General features: G+C 44.4%; 1 protein-coding gene across 1 annotated transcript; it reads left to right on the top strand.

The window, feature by feature from the left end:
- Nucleotides 1-895: 895 nt before the first annotated feature.
- Nucleotides 896-12611, top strand: LOC309361527 (keratin, type II cytoskeletal 73-like; the record flags this gene model as incomplete). Its single annotated transcript, XM_081896644.1, has 8 exons — nt 896-1240; nt 2315-2526; nt 4261-4321; nt 7109-7204; nt 8649-8813; nt 9916-10041; nt 10906-11126; nt 12569-12611. 8 exons carry the CDS (start codon nt 896-898, stop codon nt 12609-12611), a joined length of 1269 nt encoding a protein of 422 aa, XP_081752770.1.
- Nucleotides 12612-19888: the final 7277 nt, after the last annotated feature.

Raw genomic sequence — 19888 nt, forward strand, 5'->3', positions numbered from 1 at the left:
TCCACAACACGCATACTGAAACACATTGAAAGCACAAGTCTCACCCCATAGAATTCTGGTAATTGTAGTGTGTTAAAGATGCTGGAAATTGTGGGATATGTGTGTGTGTGTGGGGAGAGATTATAAGCCACTATTTTGGGTCCATGTACCCCAGAACCATGTGTCTCATGTACCCCAGTGGTTCTCCAAGGCCTCAAATGGTCTTTTTCAGCTGTGCAAGCAGAGATTTTTTAAATGAAAGATACCAGGAATTAAAGCAGTAGCCTTATAGATCCACAACACGTGATCCTGTTCTTCCACCAAACTGCAGATGATCCCATGGCTATCTTCATTATTCGTATTGGTTGGGCCAGTCACTTCTGCCCAGGTCAAAATTAGAAACAATCCACAACTATATCTGATTCTTGACACCTAAGATAATTATTATTTTGACACGGAACTATGCTTTGCCCTATTTTTGTCCCTGTATTCTTTTGAATACAGCACTTTTGATATAACAGTAATGTATACAAAGGTGTTCTCTCCCATAATAAAGTAAAAAGAGCCAGAGATATTGATGTCAGACCATGAAGATCCCTTTTGGGATAACATTTTTCACTAAACTGTAATTAGAGTTAGGAGGCAGATTAATTAAACAATATCCTCTCATGACATTCTTGCAAGCAGTGCATTTTTTTGTTTTGTTTTGTAATTTATTTTTGAGTTCTCTTCTGTGCCTAGCACTGTGTTTTGCTGGCGGGCATACCAACCACATGAATCCCAATGTTACCCATGCAACCAAACCCAGTTCCTCCAACACATAAAAGAGAGGCCAGCTCCAAGGTGTTCCATTGTAGCTGCCGGGTCTCCATCTCTACGTCGTCCTCTGCAGTCGTGTCCACAACAATAAGGCAACATGAGCCGTCAGCTCTTAGTAGGCAGACAACGTGCTAGAAGCCCCTTCACCAAACTCTCCACAAGTAACTCAGCCTCCCGGTTTCATCCTGGCAGCTACAGAAGCAGAAGTATGTCTAGGATTAGTGGAAGAACAACATTCTTGTGTGGAGACTACAAGAGTGGCACCTGTGGAGCCGATGGTCAAAGTGTGCATAGAAGATACAGCATCCATGGCGTACAGGTTGACCCGCATCTGCTGGAGCCTTTCCATGTGGACATCTGCCCTGAGATCCAGAAAGTGAGACAACAAGAGATGGAGCAAATGAAGAACCTTAACAGCCAATTTGCCGATTTCATTGATAAGGTGAGATCAGAATGGGAGGCTTTTGTTGCACCACCAGACTGTTGCCGTAGCCAGTGCTGCTGGGAAGCATTCAAGTAATGTTTAGCCTGGTCCTGGTATCTGCAATAGGTGCAGCTGTTGGGTTACGACTCCTTGTCCTTGTAGAATGGTGAAACTGGTGCCATACCCCTTTTTCCTGGAACAAATCTTAGGGCCCACCCCATCATGCAGCACCATCACCCTTTCAACACTGATGGCTGCCATCTGCTATCAATATGGAGACCACTGAGATGTACTGCTGGAGTCCATGAGTTGCAGGATTTCTTCCAGCCTTGTGCTATAGCATCTATAGGTGGGATGGATCATCGATAGACCTCTTCTTCCTGCCACTCCTTAAAGCATACTAGTAAAAGATCTATCATCTGAATCGAGCAGCAATTATTTCCATGTGAAAGTTTTACCAAAGCTGAACAAAAAGTGATTACCGTATTTTTTGCTCTATAAGGCTCACTTTTTCCCTCCTAAAAAGTAAGGGGAAATGTGTGTGCGTCTTATGGAGCGAATGCAGGCTGCACAGCTATCCCAGAAGCCAGAACAGCAAGAGGGATTGCTGCTTTCACTGTGTAGCGATCCCTCTTGCTGTTCTGGCTTCTGAGATTCAGAATTATTTTTTTTCTTGTTTTCCTCCTCCAAAAACTAGATGCATCTTGTGGTCTGGTGCGTCTTATAGAGCGAAAAAACAGTAATTAGCTGAGTACATTTGTTATGAGCTAGTAACTTGGGTGGACTTATTTGCAAGGTCGATTTTAAGACTTGGAAAACAGTTGGCCTTAATCTTTTCTATGCACTAAGCAAACCTTTTCTAATATATAGATTAATCCTTGTTTTGATCCCTTTGCTTCCAATATTCTCACAAAGGCCTTTCTTTTCTTAGCTAGTTGCACCAATCCATTTTGCACCTTCACTAAACCACTAAATTTGCAGCCATGTCGTAATATAGATGTACCCTGTGAAACAGTATGAGCAGTAAGCATTGCTGGGGAAAATCTCAAAATCTTCTTCATATCTATTCATTTGCTTTATGTTGGATTTCAGGTGCAGTGCTTGGAACAGAAGAACCAGCTGCTTTCAACCAAATGGTCCTTCCTACAGAAACAAGCCAAACCACCCACAAAATGTCTGAAATCTCTTTTCGAGCAGTTCATTTGCAACCTGAAGAAGCAGCTGGATCTTTTGCTGTGTGAAAAGGGAAAACTGGAGACTGATTGTGAGTGTTCAAAAGAGGAGGCTGAGGACTGCAAGTGCAGGTGAGTTGACAGATTCATGGAATCAGCTGTTCTGGAATTGTGCAAAGAAAGGAAATGATGGCTCTAAGAATGTAAAGGGTTTTCTGTCTTTTCTCCCTAAATTGGCTTTTGTCCTTCATAAATGGAGACTTAACAGAATTGTGCTTCTCCCCTGCACACTTCTGTTTCTCTTTTGGTTTTTGGAATGAATTAAGACTCTCTAGGGGAGCATCTGAATTTGCTATGTATTAAGTCAGATCATACTGGGGTGCAGGTGGCACTGTGGGTTAAACCACTGAGCCTAGGACTTGTCGATCAGAAGGTCAGCGGTTCGAATCCCCGCGACGGGGTGAGCTCCCGTTGCTCGGTCTCTGCTTCTGCCAACCTAGCAGTTCGAAAGCACATCAAAGTGCAAGTAGATAAATAGGTACCGCTCCGGCGGGAAGGTAAACAGCGTTTCTGTGCGCTGCTCTGGTTTGCCAGAAGCAGCTTAGTCATGCTGGCCACATGACCTGGAAGCTGTACGCCGGCTCCCTCAGCCAATAAAGCAAGATGAGCGCCGCAACCCCAGAGTCGGCCACGACTGGACCTAAAGGTTAGGGGTCTCCCTTTACCTTTACCTAAGTCAGATCATTGGTCTGTCAAACTCAGTATCTCAAAGACGTCCAGCACAGGTCTTTCCTGGTCCCTTAGATTCCCTTAACAGAAGATGGCAAGGATTGAATCCAGGATCATTCACGTTGACCAGGGGTCGGCAAGCTTTACCTCGCCTGGGCTGGTTCACTCCAGGGGAGATCCCTCCATAGGCTGGATCGTGCATGTGACTGTCATTTCCTGTGTCTGCGTCTGCACAGACATTATTTCCGATGTCTGTGTCTGCACAGACGCAATTTTTGGCCCGGAGGAAGTGAGTCGCTGAGCCGGTTTAGCGCAGCAGGCGGGGACTCAGCGAGTGGGTGGCTCGGTTTGGGGGCAGCTCGTGGGCCAGTTAAACAACCCCCGTGGGCTGCTTGTGGCCTATGGGCCTTAAGTTGCCTACCCCTGACATAGATAACATGTTCCACTTTGCAAACTCCAATGAATGAATTGCGACACACAGTCACTTTTTATTAAGTGTCCACTGTGAGATTGAACAAACAGGTGAATTGAGTCATAGACATCCTTGAAGCACAGCCTATCTGAAGGAGGAAATATGCCACATTCAGAGTGTTCTTATAAAGAGTTAGTCCAATACTTCTAGCCCAATATTGCCCACCACAGCGGTAAATAATGTGGTGCTTTCAGATGTCATTGGATTACAATGGAAACACCATGCAGACCAGGAAATCCACTTATCCCTAATAAATGGGGGAATCCTCTGTAGTTAGTACCCCGTAATGGCTGGTGTGGTGGGCATTGGTCACCTGGCTTCTTAATGCCACATCACTGCCAGTCACCAATAGGAAGGGGCCAGGCAGTGGTGGGCTCAGTGCAGTGGCAGATTCAGCAGTGGGAACATCAGATTTTCAGCGTGGCATATGACTCTGAGCAGTGGTTGCTGGGTAGCAGTAGTGAGGGAATGCCATTGTGTTCATATCCTGCTTGTGGGAGTCCAGAGACATCTGGTTGGCTGCTGTGGGAACTGGATTCTGGACTTGCTGGGCCTTTGCCCTAATTCAGCCGGGCTCATAATATGTTCTTCTGTTCTTAGTAGTGAGTGAAATACTGAACTGATCACCACCCCTTCGCAGTTTCATTTTAATTCCTACCTTACAGGTATGAGGAGAAAGCGAACCAACGCTGTGCAGCAGAGAACAAATTTGCAGAACTGAAGAAGGTAAGAGGAAGAAGCCATTGGTATAATAATAATAATAATAATAATAATAATAATAATAATAATAATAATTTATTTATACCCTGCCCATCTGGCTGGTTTTCCCCAGCTACTCTGGGTGCCTTCCAATAAAATATTAAAAACGCAATAAAACAGGTATAGCCTGCTGAAACATTTCAATTAAAAATAATGAGGCTTTATCCTCATTTCAGAAATATCTATGTTTTAAAAATGAGAAACCTCCCCATTTCATTTTTTTTTAATAACTCAGTTTTCTTTGTTATCGTCATCACCACCACCATCTGGCACCCCTCTATCTTGGTTCCTCCCAGCTCAGTAGGCTGGGAGGGATGGAGACCATGGTTTATGGATTATTGGGGTCCTATCAGGCATCCTTTTCATTATGCATTCATGATTATTTGTAGTCGTGATACTATTGGGACAGTCATCTGTGATTGTGTGTCAGGGAACTGCCATCGGAGCCAGAGGTGGAGGCAAGGCTCCCAAGCGATGCTGGAGAAGGGCCCAGCAGGGAGAGAGGGAGCTCATCGGCTGGGGAAGGAAATCAGCGTAACACCAGGGATAAAGGGGGGCAGATGGGGGAATCGGCGAGGGGGCTCCAGGACTCCTCGCCGGAGACCAGCGGGGAGAGCACGGGTCCTCCACTACCCACACCCACCCTGCGCAGAAGACTTCCGCGCAGGGAAAGTAGGCATAGACTTGGCGTCAAAGAACTTCTTTGCTGGAAGAAGTTCAAGAAACGCCCACTAACGGATTCTGCTAGCGACTGAACAGCCACGAAGTGAAGGGCTGTCCAGCCAGAAAAGGTTTAACCAGGCTACCTAGCCAGGAGTGGCGGCAACTTACGCACGAGCAACCCCTTATAACCATTACATTGTGTTTGCAAAATACTCTATGTACCTGCAAGGGTTTTAGGGTAGTCAAACTGTTTCATTTCCGATCAATGCATACCCTGAAATCGCTTGGCAAAATCCCATAACTTTTTAGAATGCAAACATTCTGCTTTAATTCTGTCTTTTATTACATTGTAACCCATTTGGACATCAATAATGTGGCAGCACTGGGCCTCAAAGACTCTGTCCATGCATTTCTGTGCTGTCACGCTTTCCATGTTAGCCATACTGAGAATAGACTCATTGAAATTAATGGACACAACAAACTTAAATCCTTCCAGGTCATGTGGCCAGCATGACTAAGTTGCTTCTGGCAAACCAGAGCAGCGCACAGAAACGCCGTTTACCTTCCCACCGGAGTGGTACCTATTTATCTGTTAAAGGGGACGTGGGTGGCGCTGTGGGTAAAAGCCTCAGCGCCTAGGACTTGCCGATCGAAAGGTCGGCGGTTTGAATCCCCGCGGCGGGGTGCGCTCCTGTCGTTCGGTCCCAGCTCCTGCCCACCTAGCAGTTCGAAAGCACCCCCGGGTGCAAGTAGATAAATAGGGACTGCTTACTAGCAGGAAGGTAAACGGCGTTCCGTGTGCTGCGCTGGCTCGCCAGATGCAGCTTGTCACGCTGGCCACGTGACCCGGAAGTGTCTGCGGACAGCGCTGGCTCCCGGCCTCTAGAGTGAGATGAGCACACAACCCTAGAGTCTGGCAAGACTGGCCCGTACGGGCAGGGGTACCTTTACCTTTACCTTACTCTGAGTAAAACAGTGTTGGCTACAGTTCTTGAGCTCCTTGGAGAAATAGGTCAGACATAAATGCATCAAGTAAATAAAAAGGAGTTGTGAAATTAGACCAAGGACCTATGTAAGATTGTTAATAGAAATAGCTCAGTCAGTAGAGCATGAGACTCAGTCTCTTTTTTTATATATAATTTTTTTTATTAATTTTCCAAACACATAATATAAGACATACACATTACAAAACAAAAACATACCCAACATTAAACATATACCGACTTCCCCATACCTCCCTTTCACTGCATCCTTATTCCAAAGTTCTTTAGCAACCCTTTCATCAGTTTATCTACTGTTTCCCTTCCATTAAATTTCTTTAAACTTAATAATTGCCGCTGTATTTCTCTACTTCTTACCCCTTGACATCTCAACACTCCTCTATTTTACAACAGTTTTTAAGATATAATTTAAACTTCTTCCAGTCCTCTTCCACTGTCTCGTTCCCCTGGTCTCGGATTCTGCTGGTCATTTCTGCTAGTCCCATGAAGTCTGTCACCTTTGTCTGCCATTCTTCCAGAGTAGGTAGTTCTTGCATCTTCCAATACTTTGCCAGAAGAATTCTTGCTGCTGTAGTAGCGTACATAAAGAAAGTCCTATCCTTCTTTGACACCAATTGGCCAACCATGCCCAGGAGAAAAGCCTCAGGTTTCTTAGGAAAAGTCCATTTAAGGACCTTCTTAATTTCATTATAGACTCAGTCTCAAGGCTGTGGGTTCAAGCCTCATGTTGAACATAAGTTTCCTGCATTGCAGAGGGTTGGACTAGATCAGTGTTTCCCAACCTTGTGCCTCCAGCTGTTTTTGGACTACAATTCCCATCATCCCTTGCCACTGGTCTTGCTAGTCAGGGATGATGGGAGTTGTAGTTCAAAAACAGCTGGAGGCACAAGGTTGGGAAACACTGGACTAGATGACTCTTGTGGTCGTTTCCAACTCTACAGTCATATGATTCTATGAAATGGATTTGCCATCTATAAAATGTCTCATTAGTCTGTTCATGTAAGCAAACTCTTGACGTCCCCCCCCCCTTTCCTTTGAAACCATATCTAAACAGTAGAATATAAATAACAGGGAAATGTCATCCTTGCAGGATAGAGACTGTGTCGCTTTGAACAATGCTGAGCTGGAGATACAAGTCAGTCTCCTCTCCCAAGAGATCGAGTTCCTGAGATGCGTATATCTGAAGGTAGGTAAGGAGACATTCCTTGCAGAGACACTCCATATTATCTCCACTTAGCCTATACATCTCAAGGTGCCATTCGAATCCTGGTAAGTACAGAAGAAGTAATGGACATGGAGGGAAAAGCTTCCTGAATCTGATTAGCAAATTCTTAAAGCTGGTCTGAATGGAGCAGAGCTGCAAACAGTGGTCCCCACCCTCACAAGTAAAGGTGAAGAGTATCCAAGTCTAGTCATCGTTAAACTTAAGGCAAAAAATAAAATAAAACCCTTAAGTACCTCCCTCCCTCACTGGCAGTGAGTCATCATCATTTAGATCACTAATAACTTATTGCCATAATGACACCCAAAATTATTTGCCTGAGGTTGCTGCCTCATTCTGCCTAATGATAGCTCTGTAAATTCCAGTGGTTGGTTGACATGTAGTGGGCATCTTTGTCTAACTAGCCTGGATTTGCAAGTGAATTAGGCCTACTTCCAGGTTACAATGAAGATTTCTGAGCAGTGTTATTATGAGATATTAAAATTGTTAAGTCTCTTGCTATGCAAAAAAAAAAGTCTCCCAGTGACTTATGACATTCTTCTCCTTCTTCTTTGGCGATCCCTCGTAGCCGAGTAAGATTATCTTCCATAAACACAGTTTTAACAATGAGTCCGTAAGTGACTGTGGAGGCCAGTTCTGGATCCACAAATCTTTTCACAGTGGGGACATTGGTTTCCGGGTGGGAGTTGATCATGGTGTGGATTTGCCAAGCGTGCCTTCCTCTTAGCACGTTTCTCCCTTGCGTCCTGAGTTCGAGTGTCTTCAAAGCCCATGACACCTTTGGTAAAGGCTGTTCTCCAATTGGAGTGCTAGCAGGCCACTGTTTCCCAGTTGTTAGTCTTTAAACCTCTTTTGTTGACCACCAGCATTACACTTTCCATTTTAAAGTTCATCCACACATGTGTGAATGAGTAACTAGAGATTAATTAACCCAAACTCAAACTCAGATGCAATGCTTTGCACTGATGCCAATTCACATGTTCATAGAATCATAGAATCATAGAGTTGGAAGAGACCACAAGGGGCATCGAGTCCAACCCCCTGCCAAGCAGGAAACACCATCAGAGCACTCCTGACATATGGTTGTCAAGCCTCTGCTTAAAGACCTCCAAAGAAGGAGACTCCACCACACTCCTTGGCAGCAAATTCCACTGTCGAACAGCTCTTACTGTCAGGAAGTTCTTCCTGATGTTTAGGTGGAATGTTCAGCTAAGAGTCACCACAAAGAGCTGAGCAAGGAAGTAATGATAGCTCAAGCAATGTGTTTGCCCATGTGAACCAGCTGTTAGCATTTGTACCTGCTTTACAGATTTGCCTTATTACAACTCTAGCAAAGCTGGGAGAGGAGGAAGTATTTGAGATAAGGGGTAAAGAACAAATGATGATGCATTTGGGTCAATATCCTTAGGAGGAAGCTCAACTGGACCATCACACCGGAGATTTGGATGTGGTTGTGAAAATGGACAACAGCAGATGTTTAGACATGGACAGCATTATTGCCATCCTCAGGGAAGAGTACAAAGAAATTGTCCAGAGGAGCAAAGCTGAGGCAGATGCCTTCTACCAAAACAAGGTAGGTGCTGAAACAAGGTGGGCGTTGAAGCTTAAACAAAATGTCACAAATTCAAAAAGTGGTCTATTAAAGAAAAAAAAGGCTTAATGACACAAGTACTGTGCAATCATGATAGGGGGTACTCATTTGCTGAAATATTTCAGGTTGCCCTCATCTTTCTTCACAAATATTTCTCTGGCTGCTTTTTTTAAAAAATAATATTTATTACTTTCCCAACAATTTAAACACTACAAAAGAAAAAAAAGTTAAACAATACAATACAATACAAAACCAAAAACACTACATAACACTAACACTAAGACATTAAACTAACAAAACAAAACAAAAACAATTTAAGACACATCAAACAATTTCAGTATCTTATCTTTCATTCACTTGTTTCAACGACCTCCTCACACCTCCCTTTTCGTATTCCACTTCAGTTAATTGTTTCAGCAATTCCTTTCCATCTTCCTCTGTTTTCTGTCCTGTAATTATCTTAACATATTCTAACCTTATTTTAACCTTTAATACACTAATAATCTATTTGTACTTAGTTCCTGATAACATTTCTACTAAAGCCATATAACTTCATTCCAACATTTTTCTAACATTCCTTAATTTTACAGTATTTCTGTAAATAGTCTTTAAACTTTTTCCAGTCTTCTTCCACCGTCTCTTCTCCCTGGTCTCGGATTCTGCCAGTCATTTCCGCCAGTTCCATATAGTCCATCAACTTCATCTGCCATTCTTCCCGGGTGGGTAAATCTTGTGTCTTCCAATACTTTGCGATGAGTATTCTTGCTGCTGTTGTTGCATGCTTTTGATATCTTCTCAATTTGCAGCATTGTAAGACGGGGGTTCTTTATTTTGTCCATTGACTTCTAGCCGTATAGAGCTATCTAAACTGCCAGGACACCAGTTCAAGTGGGTGAGTGTGGCTGGGGTGCGGCAGGGACTCAGAAGGAAGGGCAGGGGGGCTATCATTGCCACCCTCCCAGAATCTGCTGCATGAGGTAGCTGTCTCACTCTGCCTGAACTGGTCCTATGTTCTTTGCATCTGATCTCTCTCATTATAGCTGCCCTTGCTAAATAGCCATCATACCCTTGTTTATGCCCTTAGTACGAAGAGGCTCAGAGCAAGAGATGCTGCTTCAAGGGAGACCTGAAGAAATGCAAGCAGCAGATTTCAGAACTTACAAGGAGGATCGAGAAGCTTCAGTGTGAAATTCAGAGTGTGCAAAAGGAGGTAAGTTTGGTGGTGGACAGGTCAGGCAGCCAGATTTCAAAAATCCAAATTCTGCAACAACAACAACAACGAATCCACATAAGACCACACATGCAATGCAGTTTTGTATAAAGTAGTTTATTATTTCTTAATTGTTTATATTGTACAATCTGAATTTTTGGACAAGGATGCTGGGAAGACAAAGGCAGGAGAGGTTGAGGGTAGCAGCTGTGAGTAGCTTGGTGAATATAGGCAGACTGGGAATTAGACCAAGCAGAGATCACAACAAGACCACTTCCAACAACTGGAATCTTTTCTCTTTGAGCAAACAGCCGTAAATTTCTTGGTTCTTAGTTTGCATTTCTCCTTATAGACACGTCGTTGCATGCAGTTTTGACTAATTTAATGCACTTCTCTCTCTTATTTTCACTAAGGTGTGCTCTTTTATCTACACCTCCCCTGAATATACACATTTTTGCGCACATTTTTTGACTGTGTTTCAGCCTGCATATTGTTTCAGGAATTGCCCATTGGGTAGTTTTGTCTAATAATAATAATAACAATAATAACAATAATAATATTTTATTTATACCCCGCCCTTCCTGGTTCAAAAGCCGGGCTCAGGGCGGCTAACAACAAATTTAAAACACTTAATTGTAAACGCAGCATAAAATACAGTATAAAAACATGAATAACAATAAAATGAGAAATGAGAAATGAATTCAATTTCTCCACCATCCTAAGCAGGGACCAGTCCAAATTTCTGATGGAGAAATTAAACCACTGCACAACCACCTCAAATCTGTACACTGAAGGGTTTTGTGATCTGGTTATCCAGCACAAGGAAATGGAGGCTAACCTGACCAACTTCTGTAATCGCTGCAGAATAATGAGCTGCAGAAGGCCATCTGTGATGGGACGGACGGTGGCGACTGTGCCCTGAAAGATGCTCAGGAGAAATATGCTGAGTTGGTGGAGACCCTTCGGAATGGCAAGGACGAACTGGCATGCCTGGTGTGTGACTACCAGGAGCTACTGAACACAAAGCTTGCCCTAGATATTGAGATTGCAGCCTACAAAAGCCTGCTGGAAGGGGAAGAGGAGAGGTGAGCCTGCAAACTGTTGGGAGAGCAATGGCAGTGGAATCACGATGAAAAGTTATGTTAACAGAAAGTTAACTAACCGTTAATGCGGGTGGCGCTGTGGTCTAAACTACAAAGCCTAGGGCTTGCCGATCAAAAGGTCGGCAGTTCGAATCCCCGCCATGGGGTGAGCTCCCGTTGCTCGATCTCTGCTCCTGCCAACCTAGCAGTTCGAAAGCATGTCAAAGTGCAAGTAGATAAATAGGTACCACTCCGGCAGGAAGGTAAACAGCGTTTCCGTGCGCTGCTCTGGTTCGCCAGAAGCGGCTTAGTCATGCTGGCCACATGACCCAGAAGCTGTACGCTGGCTCCCTCAGCCAATAAAGTGAGATGAGCACCGCAACCCCAGAGTCATCCTCGACTGGACCTAACGGTCAGGGGTCCCTTTACCTTTACCTTTAACTAAGGGTTAATATGCACTTAGGGATTTCAAAGCAGTAAATGGGTATAATATTTGGAGTCATTCGGAGTACAGAGTTTTGGTTGCATCCAGAGAATCCTGGCTGCAAATGGAGTTCATAAAATGAGGGCCCTCAAACTGGTTCTCGGGACTCTCCCCAGGCCATGACCTCCCAGAGGTCCCACCCTCTCTGAGTGCTGGGATGTGTCCTTGAAGCATGATAATGCCTCTTCCACACTTGGATGAAGGGCTGTGTGTGTCTGCACAGAAACCTCTGACTTCTGCATGCCTGGAATGTAACTTACTTTACTGAATTGCTCTGTCCTCTTTTCCATCTGGCACAGCCCACCACTGGTATACACCCCACCTCCAGAAGGGGAATGTACCCTTTGGAATAATAATAATAATAATAATAATAATAATAATAATAATAATAATTTATTACTTATATCGCGCCCACCTGGCCGGGCCTCCACAGCCACTCTGGGTGGCTTCCAACAGGCTATTAAAAACACAATAAAGCTTCAAACATTAAAAACGTCCCTAAACAGGGCTGCCTTCAGATGTCTCCTAAATGTCAGATAGTTGTATTTCTTTGACATTTGATGGGAGGGTATTCAACCGGGCAGGCCACTACTGAGAAGGCCCTCTGCCTGGTTTCCTGTAACCTCACTTCTCACAGGGAGGGAACCGCCAGGAGGCCCTCGGAGCTGGACCTCAATGTCTGGGTTGAACGATGGGGGTGGAGACACTCCTTCAGGTATACTGGGCTGAGGCTGTTTAGGCCTTTAAAGGTCAGCACCAACACTTTAAAGTGTGCTCGGTCCCCCAAACTTGATCTAGGTAATAAACATCTGAAGATGGGATTTGGGGGTTATGTGACTGTAGTCGGAAGAGAACGTACTATATTCTTTTATCCTTGCCCACACAGGATGTCCAAAGATTGTGCAAACTCAGTCAGCGTATGTAAGTAGTCTTCCTTGTTCTTTTCTCCTGTTCTTTGCAGATCAGAATCCATGTTTGGTGCCCCAAAGAAGTTTTGGCAATAACCATTCCATGTGTTTCCTTTCCAGCTGTAGCCAATGCCCCATGCTCTTCCCAAAATGTTGCAAAACCAGGAGGTGACTGCTGTCCAAAGGAGGTTGATGCTTGTGGATCCGAAAGCTTAAGAGTTGCGGTGTCTGCTTTCAGAAGCAACCAGAACAGGCGTCAAAGGGGAAGGCACCCCACTGGCTATCAAAGGTCAAGCAGAGCTAAGGCTAAGTAAGACTCCACTAAGAATATGGTCAGGTTTAACGTCAATGATTCCATCCGCAATTTCTCAAATAGCCGGAAGGGGAAGCTTACATATCTAGGTTCTTGGTGATGTGGGTTGAGCTGGCTAAAGCAACAAGGGTTGGGCTATAGATACTCAGGGACACTGTGCACATTATGCAGCAATAAGAAGGGAAGCTACTGGATTCCAAGAAAACACAGAATTTGGCTGTTCTGCCTCTGACAGAGTAAGTCACATCATAGTGGGGGCTCACCGGCATGAAACAGAAACAGAACAGTCTGTCACATGTAAAGTATGGGGGAGAATTTTGATTCAGTTCTTATTTATGGCTGAATCTATCAAATTCGGATTTTCCAAAATAATATGCGAACTGAAACCCAGCCATCCTTCAAAATTCCCACTTATCTGAATTTTGCAATGCAGTTCTCCAACCAATGTACAAAAATGCATATATTAGGAAAAAAACTGTGCATAGAAATGAACATATCAGTGACAGTTACATACATGTATTATTAGAAGGAACTGCTTGCAAAAATGTGAATGTTGGTCAAAACTGCATACAAAAGTGGGGGGGGGGGAGAGAGAGAAATTCACCATAAATTTCTGTGAAATTTTGGGGATGATTAAAACATTCACAAATTGCTGCAGAAATGTGGAGAACTGAACTCAAGAATGTAAAAATGTGAAACTGAGAGAATTAAAATTGATAGATCCTTCATTCCCTAGTCACATGTCTGAAAGGTTCGGAATACAATGAACCTCACTATGCACACGCAGAGACCTCTTCTGCCAATGAGGACATCATGCCATCCATGTGCTAAGGTTGTTAACAATGTGGCCCAATCCCTGCACATGAGCAGTGAGACCCACTGCTTCCCTGTTAGCAGAGAATTAGGATCAAAATGGCTCATCTTGCCCCCAGGATCATGTCCTCTGGTTTACTCCACCCCTGGGCATCCACACATAGAGCCTGGATAGCTGCAATGAGGGAATCTTCATGTATACAGCTGTACCCATGAAGACTCCCTTCATACAGATATCTGTGCGAGGTGTGAAGACGCCATGTTGAGGGCAGAGCTTGTCGGTGCAGCCCTTCTCCCCAATTCACACATGGGTGGAACATGTAATTGATTCCCCTGAACAGAACTACAGAAAGTGAACAGTGGACAGTGGACATTCATCCACTGAAACTGAGTTTCTAGAGTCCCAGAGAGATTCTGGAACATTATGTTGTGGTGGGAGTGGGGTTGAGAAATGCGTCTCCAGAGTTTTCTCCAGAGCAGAACAATGTAGTATTGCCTGTTTCTGTTTCCAAGTTAATGTGTTTATCCTCAGAGTGTAATAGAAAGGAGGGTGCTTTTGCTGATAAGGTGTGGGGAAACCAATGGCTGCCAAACAGGTACAACCCAGATTAAGTCTGGTGCATTCAAATAAACCAACACAACAATTAATGGCTTATGAAAACCAAATCCTCCAAGTCACAATATCTGAATCGGCTCTGTAGAGGAGGAATATATGCCACTACCTCATAAAAGTAGCTTTTTAGGGCATTGTGATGTAGTAGACAGTTTCCCTGGTCCAGGTAGCAGCTGGATAGGGAATCACATGCACCACAGCTGGGGCTGCACACAGATAGCCCAGTAATCAAAGATAGAATCTCAAAATCAGCTGTTGAAATGTGGAGCTGGAGTGCCTGGATTCAGTCTTCCATCCTTCCTTTCTCCAACAGACATCTGGTTAGTGAGATGACAGCTTTGTTTAGCAGACTGTGTGTGCACAGCTCTGCTTTTCCTCACTGTGTGTTCTCTGTTGGGCCTGAGTCAGTGTGCCTAATACAGGCTTCACCAGCCTGTTGCCCACCAGATGCTTTGAACTACAACTCCCACTGATGGCTGATGGGAGCCATAGTTCCAAACTTCTGGGAGGAAGGCTGGTGTAATATCACGTTGAATGTGTGTAATTTGAAAGGCAACAAGGGATTGGAAAGTTCAAGCACCAGTACTGTTTTCTGTAAAAGATTCTGTGTATGTACCTGTATGCTTTCTGTCTTTGCTCATCGCTGTAGTTTTCTGTATTATAGCCAATAAACTGTCATGGGGGAAAGCACATTTTGTTGTACTTTATTTTTATTTAATACATTTGTGCCTCACTCTGCCTCCTCAGAAATGGTGCAAACAGCATTACTTAATATAGTTATTATTATATTTCTCGTTGTCATAAGAACATGAGGAGAGCCTGCTGGATGAGTCCAATGGCCCATGCAAACCAGCATCCTGTTCTCACTGTGACCAGCCAGATGCATGCTGGTCCTCAGGCAGGATTTCTAGGAACTCATATTCAGAAACATAACTGCCCCCCAGCTGTGGAGGCAGAGCAAAGCTGCCATGGCTAGGAGCCACCAATAGACCTCTATTCCATGAATTGGTTTAAACCGCTTTTAAAGGATCATCATCATTGTCAGTGTGTGTGTGTGTTCATGGATAAATGAATGTGTGTGTGCGCACACAAGCTGTTTATGCTATCCTTCACTCCAGAGTAGTTTGCATTTTTTTTAAAAAAATCCTATAAAGCTAAAGGAGGGAAGCGGGTGGTGCTGTGGGTTAAACCACAGAGCCTAGGACTTGCCGATCGAAAGGTCGGCGGTTCGAATCCCCACAGCGGGGTGCGCTCCCGTTGCTCGGTCCCAGCACCTGCCAACCTAGCAGTTCGAAAGCACCCCTGGGTGCAAGTAGATAAATAGGGACCGCTTACCAGTGGGAAGGTAAACAGCGTTCCATGTGCTGCACTGGCTCGCCAGATGCAGCTTGTCACGCTGGCCACGTGACCCGGAAGTTTCTGCAGACAGCGCTGGCTCCCGGCCTATAGAGTGAGATGAGCACACAACCATAGAGTCTGGCAAGACTGGCCCATATGGGCAGGGGTACCTTTACCTTTATAAAGGTAAAGGTAAAGAACCCCTGACCATTAGGTCCAGTCATGACCAACTCTGGGGTTGTGGCGCTCATCTCACTTTATTGGCCGAGGGAGCGGGCGTACAGCTTCTCGGTCATGTGGCCAGCATGACTAAGCCGTTTCTGGCAAACCAGAGCAGTGCACGGAAACACTGTTTACCTTCCCGCCAGAGCAGTACCTATTTATCTACTTGCACTTTGACATGCTTTCGAACTGCTAGGGTGGCAGGAGCTGGGACTGAGCAACGGGAGCTCACCCTATCGCAGGGATTCGAACCACTGACCTTCCAATCGAGAAGGCCTAGGCTCTGTGGTTTAACCTACAGCGCCACCTGCATCACTCCAGAGTGGTTTGCATTAAAAAAAATAATCCTATAAATAAGAACATTTTTAACAAATACATCAGCTGACAGCTAAAAGAATACATTAGCAAGTCTGAAAGCCTGGGCAAATGTGAAGGTTTTTCTGCCTAGCATCTGAAAGTGTGCAATATTGCTTCATAGTAAACCACCTCGGGGAGGTTTTTTAAAAGGCAGGGTGTCACAACTGAAAAGGAACGCTCCCTCACTGCACTGTCACCCACTTCACTTCTGGGAAAGGCGGCACTTGGCAGTTTTATTCATCCACGCATTGCATTTATATCCCTTCTTTCTTCCAAGGAGCCCAAGGTGCCACACATGGTTTGCCCACCCCACTTTATCCTCACAACAACCCTGTGAGGTTGGTTAGGCTGAGAGACAGTGGACTCAGGTATACAGCTGCAAATAAAATGCTTTAAGTGTGTTGTAAACTACTGTGGTCTAAACTACTGAGCCTAGGGCTTGCTGATTGGAAGGTCAGTGGTTTGAATCCCCGCGACGGGGTGAGCTCCTGTTGTTCGGTCACAGCTCCTGCCCACCTAGCAGTTCAAAAGTACACCAGTGCAAGTAGATAAATAGGCACCGCTGCAGCAGGAAGGTAAACGGTGTTTCCGTGTGCTGCTCTGGTTTCGCCAGAAGTGACTTAGGCATGTTGGCCACATGACCCGGAAAAACTATCTGCGGACAAACATTGGCTCCCTCGGCCAGTAGAGTGAGATGAGTACCACAACCCCAGAGTCATTCGCGACTGGACTTAACTGTCAGGGTCCTTTACCTTTTAAAAGTGCATTATACAAACGTATCACTAGATGGCGATGGTGAGCTATGGCAAATTCCATATATTTTTCAAAACGTTTTTCAAAAAAGTATTTCCACAACATTTTTTATATGTGTCTAGATTCCACCAGTGACTGGCCCAAAGTCAGTCTTTGTGGCTTCATAGCTGAGCAGGGATTTGAATCCTGGTCTCCCAGATCCTAGTCCAACACTCTAACCATTACACTAAGGACCGTCTCATCTCATCTTTTAGTAGTGCAGCAGGGTAAGGAGAGATACTAACCCAAAGCCAGACAGCGAGCTTCAAGACTGAGCAGGGTGTTGATCCAGGGTTTTCCACATCCAAACCTGCCCCATGCCATTCTAGCTGAGACCTGCATTGACTTAAACCCTGAGCTTAACTGCAGCCTTTGTTGTTCTAAAAATGAACCATAATCTTGCTTCCCACAACTGAAGCTGAGCCAGCCCTGGAAGAGAGTCAGCTGGGGAAATTGTTCAAGCTCCCTAGCCTTCACATTGCACAAATACCTTAAACGCAGCGAGCTGCAGTTTGAAACCCTGAAGGCAGAATTTCCACCGTTTTGTTGGACCCTGACACACCCTTAATCTCATTATCTTCCTCATGTTTGAGATGCAGTGAGATCACATACATCCACTCTGCAATATTTTCTCTTTCCTGGGAGGTTAGGAAGTGTTTGAAAACTGATCCGTCTCACCCATCGCAGCCTACAGCTCTCCAGGAAAGACTTGTGAAGTCTCTCTGACCAAAGGTTTTCCCCAGCTCTGAAACCGGAAATCCTTTTAAAAACAGATGCCAACGACGTAACCTGGATCCGCAAAGCTTGCGCTCCATTGTTTAGCTAGAGCTGCATGCAGAACACAATGTCAATCCTAAGGGCGATGCCAGATGTACCAGTGTGGTGTAGTGGGCAGAGTGCCAAGCTAGGACGTGGGAGGTCAGGGTTCAAATGCCCACTCAGCTATGGCTCACTGCCTCTCGACCTAACTTATCTCAAAGGGGAGAATGTGGGGGACTAAATGGGGTGGAGAGCCATGTATGCCACCTTTGGGCTCCTTGGAGAAAAAGGTCAGAAATAAATGCAATTAACGACAACGACAACACACTGTATGTTGGGTGTGAGCCATTGGTGCAGTCAAATGCAACATTCCTTGTTTCCCTACAGTGGGCACAGGCAGGGGGACATCCAGTCAGTGTAATTTCCTCTTTTACTGGTCTGGAGCTTCCTCCCCCTGCATGTGACCTGGGAGATGGGCTGACTTCACAAAAGAGCCAAGTCATGCAGCCATTTTCTCAGCCTGTTTGATCTTTCTGTTGTCTTGTTCTATCTCTTGCTGCCATGCTGCTCTCCTGCAACCATTTTGTTGTCTAAATGTACTGTAATTTTGCTGTCTTCTGGCCCTCAGCCAGCAGCACATGAGTTCAGTCTCCATATGAGATGAACTCACTCTTTCTTTGTGTAACTACTAAGTGAAGCCTGCCTTTACTTAGTAGTTAAAATCGTAGGGATAAAATCGTGAACTGAAATGTGAGTAAACTTTTTGCTACTTTTCTCAGAAAGACTCAGAAACAATGTTGGAGGGTATACATGTGATGTAGAGCTAAGCCAATGAATGTCCTTTGATGATGATATTATTATTATTATTATTATTATTATTATTATTATTATTATTATTATACCCCACCCATCTGGCTGGGTTTCCCCAGCCACTCTGGGCGGCTCCCAAAAGAATGTTAAAAATGCAACAAAACATCAAACATTAAAAACTTCCCTAAATAGGGCTGCCTTCAGATGTCTTCTCAAAGTCGGATAGTTGTTTATTTCCTTGACATCTGGTGGGAGGGCGTTCCACAGGGTGGGCACCACTACCGAGAAGGCCCTCTGCCTGGTTGATGCTTACTATTTAGATGAGTCCAATAGCACAAGAGTAACCTTCCCCAGTTTGGTGCCCTCCATATGCTGTTGGACTGCAGCTCCTATAACCTCTGACCACTGGCCATGTTGGTTAGGACTAATGGGAATCAGGGAGTTCAAAATATTTGGAGGGCACCAGGATGTCTGAGGAAGCTTATGAAACTGATTTTAAAAAATGTAGATGTCAACTAAATACTATGAAAACCAACACAATTTAAAAACATTTAGCTAAGAATTCAAACGCACCACGTACAAAATTCATCTCCATTTACTCCTCCTCTAGCTTGTATCACCTTCCCCTCAAAACACAAGCAGACCTTTCAGTAGGCTCAAGGAGGTTCCCCCTCAGTGCACAGGACGTTTGATGGACTTGAAATGGCTCCTCCTCTGCACTACAAGAAAGGGTTGGGAAATCAACCATCAAAACCTGGAAGCTGACATGCTCTGCCTTCCAGCTCTTTTGCTCCTAAACGGATCTGATTACATGAAGTCAAGTCAAACCAATGTGCAGCCACCCTTCTCTTTTCAAACAGCTGCTTATTAATGCACTTCTGGAATTTATTTAACCAACAGTTACTTTCCTGCAGTCTATTTATTTACAAGTATTTATTTGCAACTGAAAATTCTGATATCCCCCAGTTTGGCACACACACACACACACAAACATCCAGGAAAGGAGATCTGAATACTCAAAACATTTCCTTTGCAGCTGATGAATGGATACATATGTAGATTTCACCTGCACTCTGATGCTTGTCTGGACCATGGAATATTTTCATTAAGAAATATGCATTGCCATTCATAGCCACTAACTGATGTGTATGATGAATCATGCATGCCTACTGTTCTGGAATAAAATGAATGGAAATGAGTAGAACCTTGTCTATGGCTAGCAGACTGGTAATTAGTTATTTCTTTTGGTCTTTAAATTGTGCATTTAAACTGTGTAGCTTGAAGACTTTCCTTGAACAAATAGTATCAACTACAACAACTTTCTTTTCTTACTCAAGTAAATCTAAGCTACTTTGG

Source organism: Podarcis melisellensis (genome assembly GCF_964234715.1).
Source record: "Podarcis melisellensis genome assembly, chromosome: 2".
Taxonomy (NCBI): domain Eukaryota; kingdom Metazoa; phylum Chordata; class Lepidosauria; order Squamata; family Lacertidae; genus Podarcis; species Podarcis melisellensis.